Here is a 15463-nt window from a genome sequence, read left to right on the forward strand (position 1 = left end):
TGTAAGTGGCAGAATTTCCCTTTTTTTTGTCAGAATAATATTTCACTGTGTGTGTGTGTGTGTGTGTGTGACACACAATGAAATATTATGCCAAAGAATGCTCAAACTACCGCACAATTGCACTCATCTCACACACCAGTAAGGTAATGCTCAAAATTCTCCAAGCCAGGTTTCAGCAGTACATGAACTATGAAGTTCCAGATGTTCAAGCTGGTTTTAGAAAAGGCAGAGGAACCAGAGATCAAATTGCCAACATCCGTTGGATCATGGAAAAAGCAAGAGAGTTGCAGAAAAACATCTGTTTCTGCTTTATTGACTAGGCCAAAGCCTTTGACTGTGTGGATCACAATAAACTGTGGAAAATTCTGAAAGAGATGGGAATACCAGACCACCTGACCTGCCTCTTGAGAAACCTATATGCAGGTCAGGAGGCAACAGTTAGAAGTGGACATGGAGCAACAGACTGGTTCCAAATAGGAAAAGGAGTACGTCAAGGCTGTATATTGTTACCCTGCTTATTTAACTTCTATGCAGAGTACATCATGAGAAACGCTGGGCTGGAAGAAGCACAAGCTAGAATCAAGATTGCCGGGAGAAATATCAATAACCTCAGATATGCAGATGACATCACCCTTATGGCAGAAAGTGAAGAGGAACTGAAAAGCCTCTTGATGAAAGTGAAAGAGGAGAGTGAAAAAGTTGGCTTAAAGCTCAACAGTCAGAAAACGAAGATCATGGCATCTGGTCCCATCACTTCATGGGAAATAGATGGGGAAATAGTGGAAACAGTGTCAGAATTTATTTTGGGGGGCTCCAAAATCACTGCAGATGGTGATTGCAGCCATGAAATTAAAAGACACTTACTCCTTGGAAGAAAAGTTATGACCAACCTAGATAGCATATTCAAAAGCAGAGACATTACTTTGCCAACAAAGGTCCATCTAGTCAAGGCTATGGTTTTTCCAGTAGTCATGTATGGATGTGAGAGTTGGACTGTGAAGAAAGCTGAGCACCGAAAAATTGATGCTTTTGAACTGTGGTGTTGGAGGAGACTCTTGAGAGTCCCTTGGACTGCAAGGAGATCCAACCAGTCCATTCTAAAGGAGATCAGTCCTGGGTGTTCTTTGGAAGGGATGATGCTAAAGCTGAAACTCCAATACTTTGGCCACCTCATGGGAAGAGTTGACTCATTGGAAAAGACGCTGACGCTGGGAGGGATTGAGGGCAGGAGGAGAAGGGGACAACAGAGGATGAGATGGCTGGATGGCATCACTGACTTGATGGACGTGAGTCTGAGTGAACTCCGGGAGATGGTGATGGACAGGGAGGCCTGGCATGCTGCAATTCATGGGGTCATAAAAAGTCAGACACGACTGAGCGCCTGAACTGAACTGATAGCATCTTTTTCATCCATTTGCATGTTGATGACACTTGGGTTGCTTCCATGTCTTGAGTATTGTGTATGGTTCTGTGAACATTGTATGCATATATAATTTTTATTTAGTGTTTTAGTTTTTTGAAATATACACCCCAATAGTGGGATTTCTGGATCATATGATAGTTATATTTTTAGTTTTTGAGGAACCTTCATACCATTTTCCATAGTGGTTATACCGATTTATATTCCCAACAATAGCATACAAGGGTTCCCTTTTATCCACATCCACTCCATCATTTGTTATTTGGAAACTTTTTGATGATAGTCAACTGATAGGTGTGAAGTGATATCTCATTGTGTTTTTGATTACCTTTCTTTAATAATTAGCAATGCTAAGCATCTTTTCATTTGCCATTTAGCTGTCTTCTTTAGAAAAATTTCTATTCAGTTCTTCTACCCATTTTTAATTTTTTTTATATTGAATTGTATGAGCTATTTACATATTTTGGATATTGACCACTTGTATTTCACATCATTTGCAAACATTTTCTTCCATTCCATAGGATGCCTTTTCATTTTTTTGGTATTTTCATAATTAATTTTTTCCTAATATTTTTCTAATTAAGCTTAATTAGACCCCCCCTTGTTTATTTTTTGCTTTTATTTATTTTGCCTTAGGAGATGGAACCAAAAAATATTGCTTTGATTTATGTCAAGTAGTGTTCTGCTTTTTTTTCCTAGGAGTTTTATGGTATCAGATCTTACATTTAGGTCTTTAAACCATTTTGATTTTATTTTTGTGTATGATGTGAAGGAGTATTCTTATCTCATTATTTTGTATGTAACTGTTTAGTTTTTTCAGCACCACTTGTTGAAGACTATCTTTTCTCCATTGTATATGCTTGCCTCCTTTGTCATAGATTAATTGACTGTATGTGGGGGCTTATTTCTGTACTTTCTATTCTGTAACATTGATCTTTGTATGTGTTTTAGTGCTAGTTCCATGCTGTTTTGTTCACTTTAGCTTTGTGGTATAGTCTGAAGTCTGGGACAGTGATATATCCAGCTTTGCTTTTTTTTTTTTTTTCACAAGATTGTGTTGGCAATTTGAGGTATTTTGTGACTCTTATGGCAGCATTTTTTTTTAATTTGAGTATTTGCTTTGCAACCTAAGATCTTTTCAGGGAGAACTTACAGATTTATCATAAGTGGAAGGGATGAGGTCCTCCAAATTTGTTTTTTGACAGAAATAAGAGAATGACTTCTAATTTCTTGCTGTCAATTTCCTGATAGATGACCAAAGACCATTTACAAATAAGCTTAAAGTGTTGATAACAAGATCAACAATTCAATTCTGAAATAAAAATAATGATTTTACAAAAGAATTGTTTTCAATAAGAATAGGGAAAATTTTCTGAAGCCATCATGTCTACCTTGAATACTTCTTAAAACATTTTTTTCCCACAGTTCTGTCTCTTTACATTGATTTCTACCTATAGAACCATGTTGCCAAAACAATGAGGCAAGGATTTTTTAATTAAGAATTGGCTGTGTAGGAACTAAAATCAACTCACTTAAAATTTGCCAAATCATACATGGAAATGTTTTGACACCTTATAGAGAATGATACAAAAATCAAAGTTCTATGATTCTGGAAAACTATTATTTCTTTTGGTATGTGTAATTGGAAATTGGAAGACCATATAGGAGATATCTCAATTAATAATAAATCTGTATAACAGGAGTTTGCAACTACAGTTATTTTCTAAAGATGTAGAGTAACTTCACAGAACTAGTGTTCTTCAGAAAATAACAAATACAGTAAAATATTATAATAGATTTCAAGTCTAGCAACTTGATATGTTACTGCATTTTGTTGACTAGAAAGAACAGGCACAGAATTTAAAAGGTGTCTTGTTTGATATTAAATCAAAAGGATACTAAGTATAAAATGCAAAAATGGCTATCTATAATATTTGATTTAAAAAATGTCCAACTAGCAGAGTTAGAAATGGGAAAAATTATGTTTATTTGTTTGATTTTTGTGTTTATTTGCTATTTTTGTTATTTTTTCAGGTTCTTGTCTTTCACATTAACATTACACAAATGAATATATTACACAAGATGGTAATAATATGTATCTTCAACTCCTTCATAGCTTACAAAAATGAGTGAAATGTGAGCCTATAATCCCTTGACTCTGCTACCACAGTTTGATATGGAAAAAAGTAAAGCCATCATTTTGAGACTCTTGAAATACCCAGTACATGAAAATATAAAAAGCTTTATGGGAAGTTACAGAAAACTACAATAATAGTAAATACAATTATTTGTGAATACTTGATCCTTGATTGGCATTTTGCAGACATTATTTCTAATCCTCACAGTAATGCTACAAGATAGATTTTTATTACCTTAATTTTGAAGATAAGGAAACTAAGGCTCTTAAAGTTAGATAGCCATGCCAAGGGCAAGCAACATAGAACTACTGGACAGGGAATTATTACTCAAATTTTATGTTCTTTGTTGCTATATTGCCACTATTTTAGATGAAAGAGCAGCAACAACAAAACTGACCCCTCTCTTTGAGGGTCTTAGAATTGAAAAACCGGAGTGAGCACATAGGAGCAAAAAAGGAAAGAAAAGAAAAGGAAAAAAAAAACACTACATAAAGCAAAAATATTAAGGTGATAGCATTTATCTATGTAAATCAGAATTGCATTTTAAAACATACCAATTTACATTCTTAAAAATTTTTCTATATGCATGCCTTTTCTTACAATGGTAGTTTTATTTATCTTTTTAAGATACTTGTTGAACTTTCACCATTTGATATTTAGGAAATATAGTACTTCCTCAGTCTTTAATTTCCTTTTGACTCATACAATTAACTTGGAATTAGTTGCTAAATATAGATACCACACAAGTGGCTGGAATTAACTATAACCCCTACCGTGTATATTAAAAGAGGCATCAAAAAGTTGTAAGTATGATCACACAGTCAAAAATTTTAAATGGTTGAATGCTAAACTTCAGGCTTTTGTGCATGCCAGGTATTCAGTAAATTTTCACTTACTAAAATAATGAATTCTGAGAGACAGTATAGCAGGGAACAAATAAAAGCTAACATAGTGATTTTTAAGTTCATTTGAAAATAGATGGAGGAAATAACTGAATTAGATATATTCACAACTACAGGAACTATTGTTCTAAACAATACCACAAAGTTTAGTTGATTTTGTTCACCCTTGAATAGATCATAAGTGAGAGCTGAATAGGAACTTTGAAATGAAGTAAGAAGCAATATTTGCAACATTTTAGAGCAGAAAGTTGATAAACACAGAAAAAACTGTGAAGTGAGTCCCAAAGAAAAAGATTAGTTAAAAAAAGGAAAACTCTTTTTCAATCAAATACAGAGTTGCCATAATAAGCCAGCTAGATGATCTACATTTTGATTAGTAGGAAAATGGGCTAAAAACATTTCAGAATTAAAGGTACAAAACTATCAGTCATATATGTTCATAGATGCAGATAAGAGATATAGAGTAAATTCATCTTTTATATTTTATTTAGTGTTTGGAAAAAATAACTTGGCTTTAAGCAGACTTCTACATCATTTTAATGTAAGTCTTCTATATATAGTTGATTAATGTAGCTTGGTATAATTTCCTACTTACTTCATCATTAATACCTTCATAATTTTAGTAATCAGTGCAGCCTAGGTTTCAAGAAGATCTCTTCAAGAAAATTAGAGATACCAAGGGAACATTTCATGCAAAGATGGGCACAATAAAGGACAAAAATGTTATTATGTGAATCATGTGAATTAACACCGAAGGCCCATTTAAAAGGAATTTTCTTTTCTGTTCTTTTAGTCATTTGTGTTTTAAATAAACACACACATACAGACCAAATTGAGTAAAATGAAAGGGCATAAATTAGTATATTGAATGTTCATAGTTAAGTAAAACCGTAATGAATGTGTAAACAGTAATACATTCCAAAGCAGTTTTTGTTGTAAAATATGGTGTCTGGAACCTGTGTTAGTACTAACAGTAGCATATTATAGCCAAATAAGTCATTATAAACATATAAACCATATATATTAAATAAACTATTTTATTCTCACTTTTCCATTTGGATTCAGAAGTGGTGAAATATTATCCTTGCCTTGTCTTACAGGTTGGAGAATTATCTGGACTACTTATTTTAATTTGAACTGCAATCACTGAGTCTATACTATAAATATAGAGACATAAATATAATATGAATGATGAAAACATTTTGCACAAGTAGTTTTTAGCATTGTTTACTGTCCCTTTAACAGGTACCAGTACAATTGAAAAATATGACCTGCGGAACAACAGCTGGCTACATATTGGCACCATGAATGGGCGTAGGCTTCAGTTTGGAGTTGCTGTTATTGATAACAAACTCTATGTTGTGGGAGGAAGAGATGGTTTAAAAACTTTGAATACTGTGGAATGTTTTAATCCAGTTGGCAAAATCTGGACAGTGATGCCTCCCATGTCAACACACAGGCATGGTTTAGGTAAGAGCTTAATGTTCTATAGTTTCTAAAGACTGTACATTTACTAGAGCTTAAATAAGTGCATATCATTGAAATTTAGTCATACTCATATTCAAAATGTCTGAAAATTCTGAAAAGCTTAAATAAATGGTAAAAGCGTGTGAAAGTTTTTTCCTTGTTTCAGGTGTCATACTTGTTGTAACTGTACCTCCATTCCACTGGTATTTTAAAGGGGTCCCGCTTCAGGAAGGATTAAACCTTTTAGAAAGAATACATTGCTGAGGAGCATGCAACTACAGGTTTTCTTCTAAGGTCAGTTTAGAGAAAAGAACACTTGCTAACAGAGAGACAATGTGTTTCTAGTTACCAGTGTCCCTTCCCATAAGAATCAAATCTGTATTTAGGCAAAAGCCTTCGGATGCAGTTTGAAGGAAGGGCTATTTAGAAAAACCACTTTCGTTGAGAGCAGCCTTAATTTATACTTAAGTCAGAGGTTCCCAAGAAGCTTAAGAAGGAACAGAGACTTCTTGAACAGTGAAAAACTTTGATTCTCCTAATGGCTTGTCAAGGTCCACTTTTCTTAGTGCTAAACTCCGTATGTTTCAATACTACAGAGTTTGTTTTTTAAGAAAAGAATTATTGCATTGCTTTTAAAGAACCAAATTTTACACAGCTAAAGTGTGACATATCCAAGATGGGTATTGTTTGCCCCAATATAACTGATAAATTATATCAAATGATAGACTATGTAATTATTCAGCTCAGTTCTATATATGTGACTTTTTAGAAAACATATCTTACAGAGACACTGAAGCAAATTTTAAAACTCTTAATCGCTATTGCTAAAGAGATAGGAGAGGTAGTGTAGATGGCAAGCTGAGATGGTGAAGAAGGTGGCAGGAGGAACCAGTAACGTGAATTCCCAGAGCAGATGAGAAACAGAAAGGAGTTATTCATAGAATCCAATAGAAAAAATCAGATTGATTATATTCTTGCAGCCAAACATGGAGAAGCACTATACAGTCAGCAAAAACAAAACTGGGGGTATACTCTGGTTCAGATCATGAACTCGTTATTGCCAAATTCAGACTTAAATTGAAGAAAGTAGGGAAAACCACTAGACCATTCAGGCATGACCTTAAATCAAATCCCTTATGATTATACAGTGGAAGAGACAAATACATTCAAGGTATTACATCTGATAGAATGCCTGAAGAACAAAAGACGGAGGTTCATGACATTGTACAGGAGGCAGGAATAAAGACAATCCCCAAGAAAGAGAAATACAAAAAGGCAACATGGTTGTCTGAGGAAGCCTTACAAATAGCTATGAAAAGAAGAGATGGGAAAGGCAAAGGAGAAAAGGAAAGATATACCTATTTGGATGCAGAGTAGCAAAGAGCAAGGAGAGATAAGAAAGCCTCCCTCAGTAATCAATGCAAAGGAATAGAGGAAAACAATATAATGGGAAAGACAATAGATCTCTTCAGGAAAATGAGAGATACCAAGTGGATGTTTCATGCAAAGATGGACTCAATAAAGGACAAAAATGGTATGGACTTAACAAGGGCAGAAGATATTAAGAAGAGGTGCCAAGAATACACAGAAGAACTACACAAAAAAGATCTTTATGACCCAGATAATCATGATGGTGTGATCACTCTCCTAGAGCCAGACATTCTGGAATGTGAAGTCAAGGGAGCCTTAGGAAGCATCGCTACGAACAAAGCTAGTGGAGGTGATGGAATTCGAGTTGAGTTATTTCAAGTCCTAAAAGACAGTGCTGTGAAATGGCTGCACTCAATATGCCAGCAAATTTGGAAAACCCAGCAGTGGCCACAGGACTGGAAAAGTTGGTTTTCATTCCAATTGCAAAGAAAGGAAATAACAAAGAATGCTCAAACTACCTCATAATTGCACTCATCTCACACTCTAATAAAGTAATGCTCAAAATTCTCCAAGCCAGGCTTCAACAATACGTGAACCATGAACTTCCAGATGTTCAAGCTGAATTTAGAAAAGGCAGAGGAATCAGAGATCAAGTTGCCAACATCTGTTGGATCATAGAAAAAGCAAAAGAGTTCCAGAAAAACGTCTACTTCCACTTTATTGATTATGCCAGAGCCTTTGTGTGGATCACAATAATCTGTGGAAAATTCCTCAAGAGATAGGAATAGCAGACCATCTGACCTGCCTCCTGAGAAATCTACTTGCAGGTTAAGAAGCAACAGTTAGAACTGGATATGGAACAACAAACTGATTCCAAATTGGGAAAGGGGTATGACAAAGTTGTATATTGTCATCCTGCTTATTGAACTTTTATGCAGAGTACATCATGAGAAATGCTGAACTGTATGAAGCACAAGCTGGAATCAGGATTTACAGGAGAAATATCAATAATGTCAGATATGCAGCTGACACCACCCTTATGGCAGAAAGTGAAGAAGAACTAAAGAGCCTCTTGATCAAAGTGAAAGAGGAGAGTGAAACAGTTGGCTTAAAATTCAGTATTCAAAAAACTAAGATCATGGCATCTGGTCCCATGACTTCATGGCAAATAGATGGGTAAACAGTGGAAACAGTGACAGACTTTATTTTGGAGACCTCCAAAATCGCCACAGATGGTGACTGCAGCCATGAAATGAAAAGATGCTTGCTCTTGGAAGAAAAGTTATGACCAACCTAGACAGCGTATTAAAAACCAGAGACATTACTTTGCAAACAAATGTCTGTCTAGTCAAAGCTATGGTTTTTCCAGTAGTCATGTATGATATGAGAGTTGGACTATAATTAAAGCTGAGCATGGAAGAAATGATCCTTTTGAACTGTGGTATTGAAGAAGACTCCTGAGAGTCTCTTGGACAGCATGGAGATCCAACCAGTCCATCCTAAAGGAAATCAGTCCTGAATATTCATTTGAAGGACTGATGCTGAAGCTGAAACTTCCAATACTTGGCCACCTGATTTGAACCACTGACATCTGAAAAGACCCTGATTCTGGGAAAGATTTAAAGATGGGTGGAGAAGGGGACAACAGAGGATGAGATAGTTGGATGTCATCACTGACTCAATGGACATGAGTTTGAGTAAACTCCGGAGTTAGTGATGGACAGGGAGGCCTGGCTTGCTGCAGTCCATGGGGTTGCAAAGAGTTGGACATGACTGAGCGACTGAACTGAATAGAACAAATTTCTAACTAAACTTCAAAAACCCCTGTCTACTGAGATGTCCTATGGGAATCATTTTTATCCCTTTAATAAAAATAAGGGATTAGAAAGATCTATCAGACTTAGCCAACAGTTCTAGTTTTTATCTAAGAATCACTACCATATCTCATCTATCTTTTATATTTGAAAAATGGCATTGAAACTGTGACAGAGAAAAATCATCTTCCCTTTTCTGTTAATTGCAAGAAATGGTGTGTTCATCTACTTTCTATGCCTTTAGCATTATAACCATGATACCCTTCCATGATATTTCCTAGGGTTAAAAGACCATATTTAGTTTTAGTTTCAAATCAAGACTGGCAAATTATTCATTAAATGGCTATTCACAAAACCATTAGTAGATAAAAATCATGTTTTTAAGTAGTCACTTCCTTATAAAATGAAGTATCTACTATATATGCCCTACCTAGGTGAGCTCTCATGCTATTTTTTCCTTTAGGTGTAGCCACACTTGAAGGACCAATGTATGCTGTTGGTGGCCATGATGGATGGAGTTATCTAAATACTGTAGAAAGATGGGACCCTGAGGGACGTCAGTGGAATTATGTGGCCAGTATGTCAACTCCTAGAAGCACAGTTGGTGTAGTCACATTAAACAATAAGTGAGTAGAACCAAACATGCATGCTTTTGCTCCCATTTCTTGTAGTACAGCACTTCAGTGATGTGATACACCTGCCAATAAGCATTCCCAGTGACTGGGACATCCTAGTAATGGATTGTAAAAGGCCTTTGTTGGAACTTGCCCTTCATTATGATGGAAAATATTTATCTAAAATGAATACCTAATTAAATATCCTGAGACCAGCAATAACATTAATACCTGAGATCCATTTAGAAATGCTGAATCTTAACCCCAGCCCAGACCTTCTGAATCAGAATAGACATTTTAAGAAGATCCTCAAGTAACTTGTATTACACATTAAATTTGAGAAGCACTTTTGTAAGCAAGCCAGTTTCAATCTTACCCTCAAGAAACTACCATTTTTTGGTTATAACTTTTTCTTGACTTATCAAAACTTCAGTCTGTTTTCGTAATATGCCAAGTCTTTTTTTCTCTTTATAACTCACTCTCCTAAGTGTTCTAGAATTATAGCTAGTCCCATGTTTCTGAATCTTTCCTACTTTCTGATCACTTTCCTATGAAGGAAAATAATATATTAACTTGCCTTACTTGCCTTAAACTTGATAATATTAGAGGTTTCTACAAGCTTGAATTATTCTTCTTGCAGGTAACTTGTAATTGTGTCCTTTCTGAAAAGGGATTTTTGGAGATAATGACAAGCATATAGGAGGAACTTGAATGATGAAAATTTCAGACACCAGGATGACAGTCTTGTGTGTCTGTATTGACTATTCATAAAGTCAGTATCTCATCATATAACTGGATTCAATAGAAATTTCAATGCAGATGTTTTTTAGCACCTTGTGCATAAAGTAAGTGGAGAAGGCAAAGGCAACCCACTCCAGCACTCTTGCCTGGAAAATCCCATGGGTGGAGGAGCCTGGTAGGCTGCAGTCCATGGGGTCGTGAAGAGTCAGACACGACTGAGCGACTTCACTTTCACTTTTCACTTTCATGCATTGGAGAAAGAAATGGCAACCCACCCCAGTGTTCTTGCTTGGAGAATCCCAGGGATGGTGGAGCCTGGTGGGCTGCCATCTATGGGGTTGCACAGATTCAGACATGACTGAAGAGACTTAGCAGCAGCAGCATAAGTAAGAAGTGTCTGTGGTTAACAGGAAACCCAGACTTACAGTGTTTTAGGGTTTAAAATACTCCTAAATCTGATTATCTCTAGCCTAACCTGAATGATATCCAGTGACTCGGTAGTGATCTCCTACCTATTACAGAAGAGGTTGAAATAATTGAATTTAAATAATTTAATTTTGTCTTGCTAACTTGCTATTTTTCACAACTGAGCATGAAGGACAGTAAACTATATGAAGGCATATAGTTTAATAAATGTTGATCTTCTCTACTGATTGGAATTAGCTTTAAATTAGACTAAAAATAATGTCAGAAAAAAACATCTATTTCTGCTTCATTGGCTACACAAAAGCCTTTGACTGTGTGGATCACAACAAAATGTAGACAATTTTTAAAGAGATAAGAATACCAGACCACCTTACCCGCCTCCTGAGAAACCTGTATGCAAGTCAAGAAGCAACAGTTAGAACAGACGTGGAACAATGGGCTGGTTCAAAATTGAGAAAGGAGTATGTCAAGGCTGTGTATTGTCACCCTGCTTATTTGACTTCTGTGCAGAGTGAAGTGAAAGTCGTTCAGTCATGTCTGACTGTGACCCCATGGACTGTAGCCTGCCAGACTCCTCTGTCCATAGAATTCTCCAGGCAATTCTACTGGAGTGGGTCTCCTGCATTGCAGAATGATTCTTACCAGCTGAGCTATCAGGAAAGGCCCCTCTATACAGAGTATGTCATGCAAAATGCTGGGCTGGATGAATCACAAGCTGGAATCAATATTGCTGGGAGAAATATCAACAACCTCAGATGTGCAGATGATAGCACTCTAATGGCAGAAAGCAAACAGGAACTAAAGGGCCTCTTGATGAAGGTGAAAGAGGAGAGTGAAAAAGCTGGCTTAAAACTTAGCATTTAAAGAATGAAGATTATGGCATCTGATCCCATCACTTCATGGCAAATAGGTGAGGAAAAAAATGGAAACAGTGACAAACTTCATTTTGGGGGGCTCCAAAGTCACTATGGATGGTGACTGCAGCCATGAAATTAAAAGAAACTTGCTCCTTGAAAGGAAAGCTATGACACAACTAGACAGCATATTAAAAAACAGACATTTTGCTGACAAAGATCTGTATAGTCAAAGCTATGGTTTTTCCAGTAATCATATACGGCTGTGAGAGTTGGTACATAAAAAAGGCTGAGTGCCAAAGAATTGATGCTTTTGAACTGTGGGGCTGAAGAAGAGAGTCCCTTGGACATCAAGGAGATCCAACCGAGCCTAAAAGAAATCAACCCTGTATACTCATTGGAAGGACTGATGCTGAAGCTGAAACTCTAATACTTTGGCCACCTGATGTGAAGAGCCAACTCACTGGAAAAGACCCTGATCCTGGGAAAGATTGAAGGCAGGAGGAGAAGGGGATGACAGAGGAGGAGATGGTTGGATGGCATCAGTGACTCAATGGACATGAGTTTGAGTGGACTCCAGGAGATAGTGAAGGACAGGGAAGCCTGCTGTGCTACAGTCCATAGAGTCACAAAGAGTAGGCCACAAAAGAGTTGAACAACAATAACAAATTAAAAACACTGCTAATCCACCTGTGGCGGATTCATGTTGATGTATGGCAAAACCAATACAATATTGTAAAGTATTTAGCCTCCAATTAAAAAAAATAAATTTATATTAAAAAATAAATACATACAAAAAATTGGCATTTTAAAACTTATGAGAGAAATGTTATAGATAACATCTTCCTAGGAAAAAAATCTGTTTTTTAGGTTTTATCTTATTCTGTTAGTTATTTGTTAAATTAATATCTTCTTAGTTACAAATGTTTCTTACACTAAATAAAGTAGTTCAATAAAGCAATAGAGAGTCTAATGCTAGGCAATTAAATCTAGCTAAAATTGTAAGGTTCCTAGATTTGGGTTTTGGAAAGATCTTACCATCTTTAAAAATGTTCAGCTTTATTGTGGTTTAGTAGACAAATACTACCAATGCTTTTTATCTCTTTCCTTTCTTTGTAGTTCATTTCCCATATAAACCTTTAATCTATTATATCAAAGAAACTTTCAAAAAAATTATGAAGCAGGTAGGTTTAGGGTAAGGTAGACTTTAACAAATGCCTTCACAAATTCAGGCCTTTTGCTATAAAATCCTGAGGGAGTAGAATACACAGTCCAATGCTGTGTGCAGTGTATTTTCACTTTCATTCTATGCACAAATATATACACACATACACATACTTCTGTCTTTATTCTAGGCTATATGCTATTGGTGGACGTGATGGAAGTTCCTGCCTCAAATCTATGGAATATTTTGACCCACACACTAACAGGTGGAGTCTGTGTGCTCCAATGTCCAAAAGACGTGGAGGTGTAGGAGTTGCAACATACAATGGATTCTTATATGTGGTTGGGGGTCATGATGCCCCTGCTTCTAACCATTGCTCCAGACTTTCTGCCTGTGTTGAACGGTAAAATATTTCTATTTATTCATTATTTATTTGGTTATTTGTTTTTTTCAGAAATGAGAAGGATTTTTAAGCTGCCAAAATGTAGTCTTCCAAATAAGTGTTAATCCTTTCAGAGGTTTAATTCTTTTAAAAATTTTATCCTTACTCCTAGACTCAAAATATTTTGAAGAAATCTTGCATATGCATTCCAGATTCATCATGAGAAGTGTATGAAAAGAATACATTTTACATTTTTTATCATTTAATAGTCACTCTATAAAATGAGACAGAAGTAAGAATAAATATATTTTTATTACAAGCTATATCACTCAACTATTTACTGGCTCAAATCACAACTTTACTGTTTCAAAAACTGAATCAGTTCTCAAAGGATAAAAGCTTCAGTTCAGTTCAGTTCAGTCGCTCAGTCGTGTCCGACTCTTTGCAACCCCATGAATTGCAGCACGCCAGGCCTCCCTGTTCATCACCAACTCCAAGGCTTATCACTGCAAAATAAACAGAAAAAAATCCCAAAGAGAGGTGTTTATGATGTTCTGAACAATGACTGTATTGAGTTAAGTATTTAATTTCTCACAGGTAGATTCTTCGAATGGGAGACATTAATCTGGATGAACAAAGTGTGCTACATTTTTTGTCAGTCATGTTACTTTGTAGCTTCACCACTCACGTTCTATTCCTAAATTGGGAAGATCCTCTAGAGAAGGGAATGGCTATCCACCCCAGTATTCTTGCCTGGAAAACTCCATGGACAAAGGAGACTGGCAGGCTACAGTCCACTGGATCACAAAATCAGACACGACTGAGCAACATTTTCACTTTTCCCTTTCAAGATAGAGTGCATGCACACACACACTATATGTGTGTGTATATATATATATATGTATATGTATAAAGTGAAGTGAAGTCACTCAGTAGTGTTTGACTCTTTGTGACCCCATGGACTGTAGCCTACCATGCTCCTCTGTCCATGAGGTTTTCCAGGTAAGAGTACTGGAGTGGGTTGGCATTTCTTTCTCCAGAGGATCTTCCTGATCCAGGGATCGAACCCGGGTCTCCCACACTGGAGGCAGACGCTTTAACCTCTGAGCCACCAGGGAAGTCCTATATATATGTATATATACACACAAACATAGCAGTTGATAATAGCCTAAGTCCAAGTAACAAATTTACAGTCAGTTAAGTTATCAGAATTCAGAAGACAGATCAGTATGGATGGCATCTGTCAAGAGAAATGCATGAACCAGGTAGAATGTGTAATTTGTAGGCATAAAAAAGAATGGAGGGAGTTTCAGGTCTAGGAAAAAACACAACCCAAACCATGAAAGCAAAGGAGAAAGCTTCATAGTTATGAGCAGAGACTTTAGACTTAAAGGTAGAGCAAATTGGAAGAGCAATTAAAAACTCAGTTATGTACCAGATTTTTGATAGCCAGAAATGTCAGGATGAAAACTTTTGGATTTTATCTCGCAGACAAAAGGATTTTAAGTTTGGGAGAAATGGAATATTACCAAGAAAAATAGTTTGGAGAAAATTGATTTAACAGTCATATATAGGATAAAATGTAGGCAGAAAAGACTAAAGGAAAGCATACAAATACTATTATTTTTTACTAATATTATTTTTCTTCTGAAAGGCATAATTGATAGTGCTAATACCTTGTTTCTTACAGGGAATAATTGATCTTTGGTATTTTTTTTTTCCCTAAGTTTAATCCTAAATGATTGGCTACCTGCTACTCAGTGTATATCTGGAATGCTTTTTAAGAGATTGGTTCCTAACAGATGCAAACAAACTTTAAGAATTATGCAAAACATAAAGAAGGTCAATTACTGTCTCAAATGTATAATACAGTTCAGTTCAGTCACTCAGCCATGTACCACTCTTTGCGACCCCATGGACTGCAGCATGCCAGGCTTCCCTGTCCATCACCAACTCCTGGAGCTTGCTCAACCTCAGGTCCACGGAGTTGGTGATGCCATCCAACCATCTTATCCTCTGTTATCCCCTTCTCCTCCTACCTTCAATCTTTCCCAGCATTAGGGTCTTTTCCAATGAGTCAGTTCTTCACATCAGGTGGCCAAAGTATTGGATATTATACTTAGATATATGTAAAAGTGAGCTTTTCCATATCAGTTTTCTCCAGAGTTA

The 15463-nt window shown here is 36.2% G+C and overlaps 1 protein-coding gene across 1 annotated transcript in view; it reads left to right on the forward strand.

The window, feature by feature from the left end:
• KLHL4 (kelch like family member 4) overlaps positions 1 to 15463 on the forward strand; it is a 136534-nt gene that overhangs the window by 97291 nt on the left and 23780 nt on the right. Inside the window, exons 7-9 of the mRNA XM_068962430.1 lie at positions 5706 to 5930; positions 9576 to 9738; positions 13103 to 13315. Of these exons, the coding sequence (XP_068818531.1) occupies positions 5706 to 5930; positions 9576 to 9738; positions 13103 to 13315 (601 nt within the window). The remainder of the gene's footprint in view (positions 1 to 5705; positions 5931 to 9575; positions 9739 to 13102; positions 13316 to 15463) is intronic.

This window comes from Capricornis sumatraensis, chromosome X (assembly GCF_032405125.1).
Source record: "Capricornis sumatraensis isolate serow.1 chromosome X, serow.2, whole genome shotgun sequence".
NCBI classification, from domain to species: Eukaryota; Metazoa; Chordata; class Mammalia; order Artiodactyla; family Bovidae; genus Capricornis; species Capricornis sumatraensis.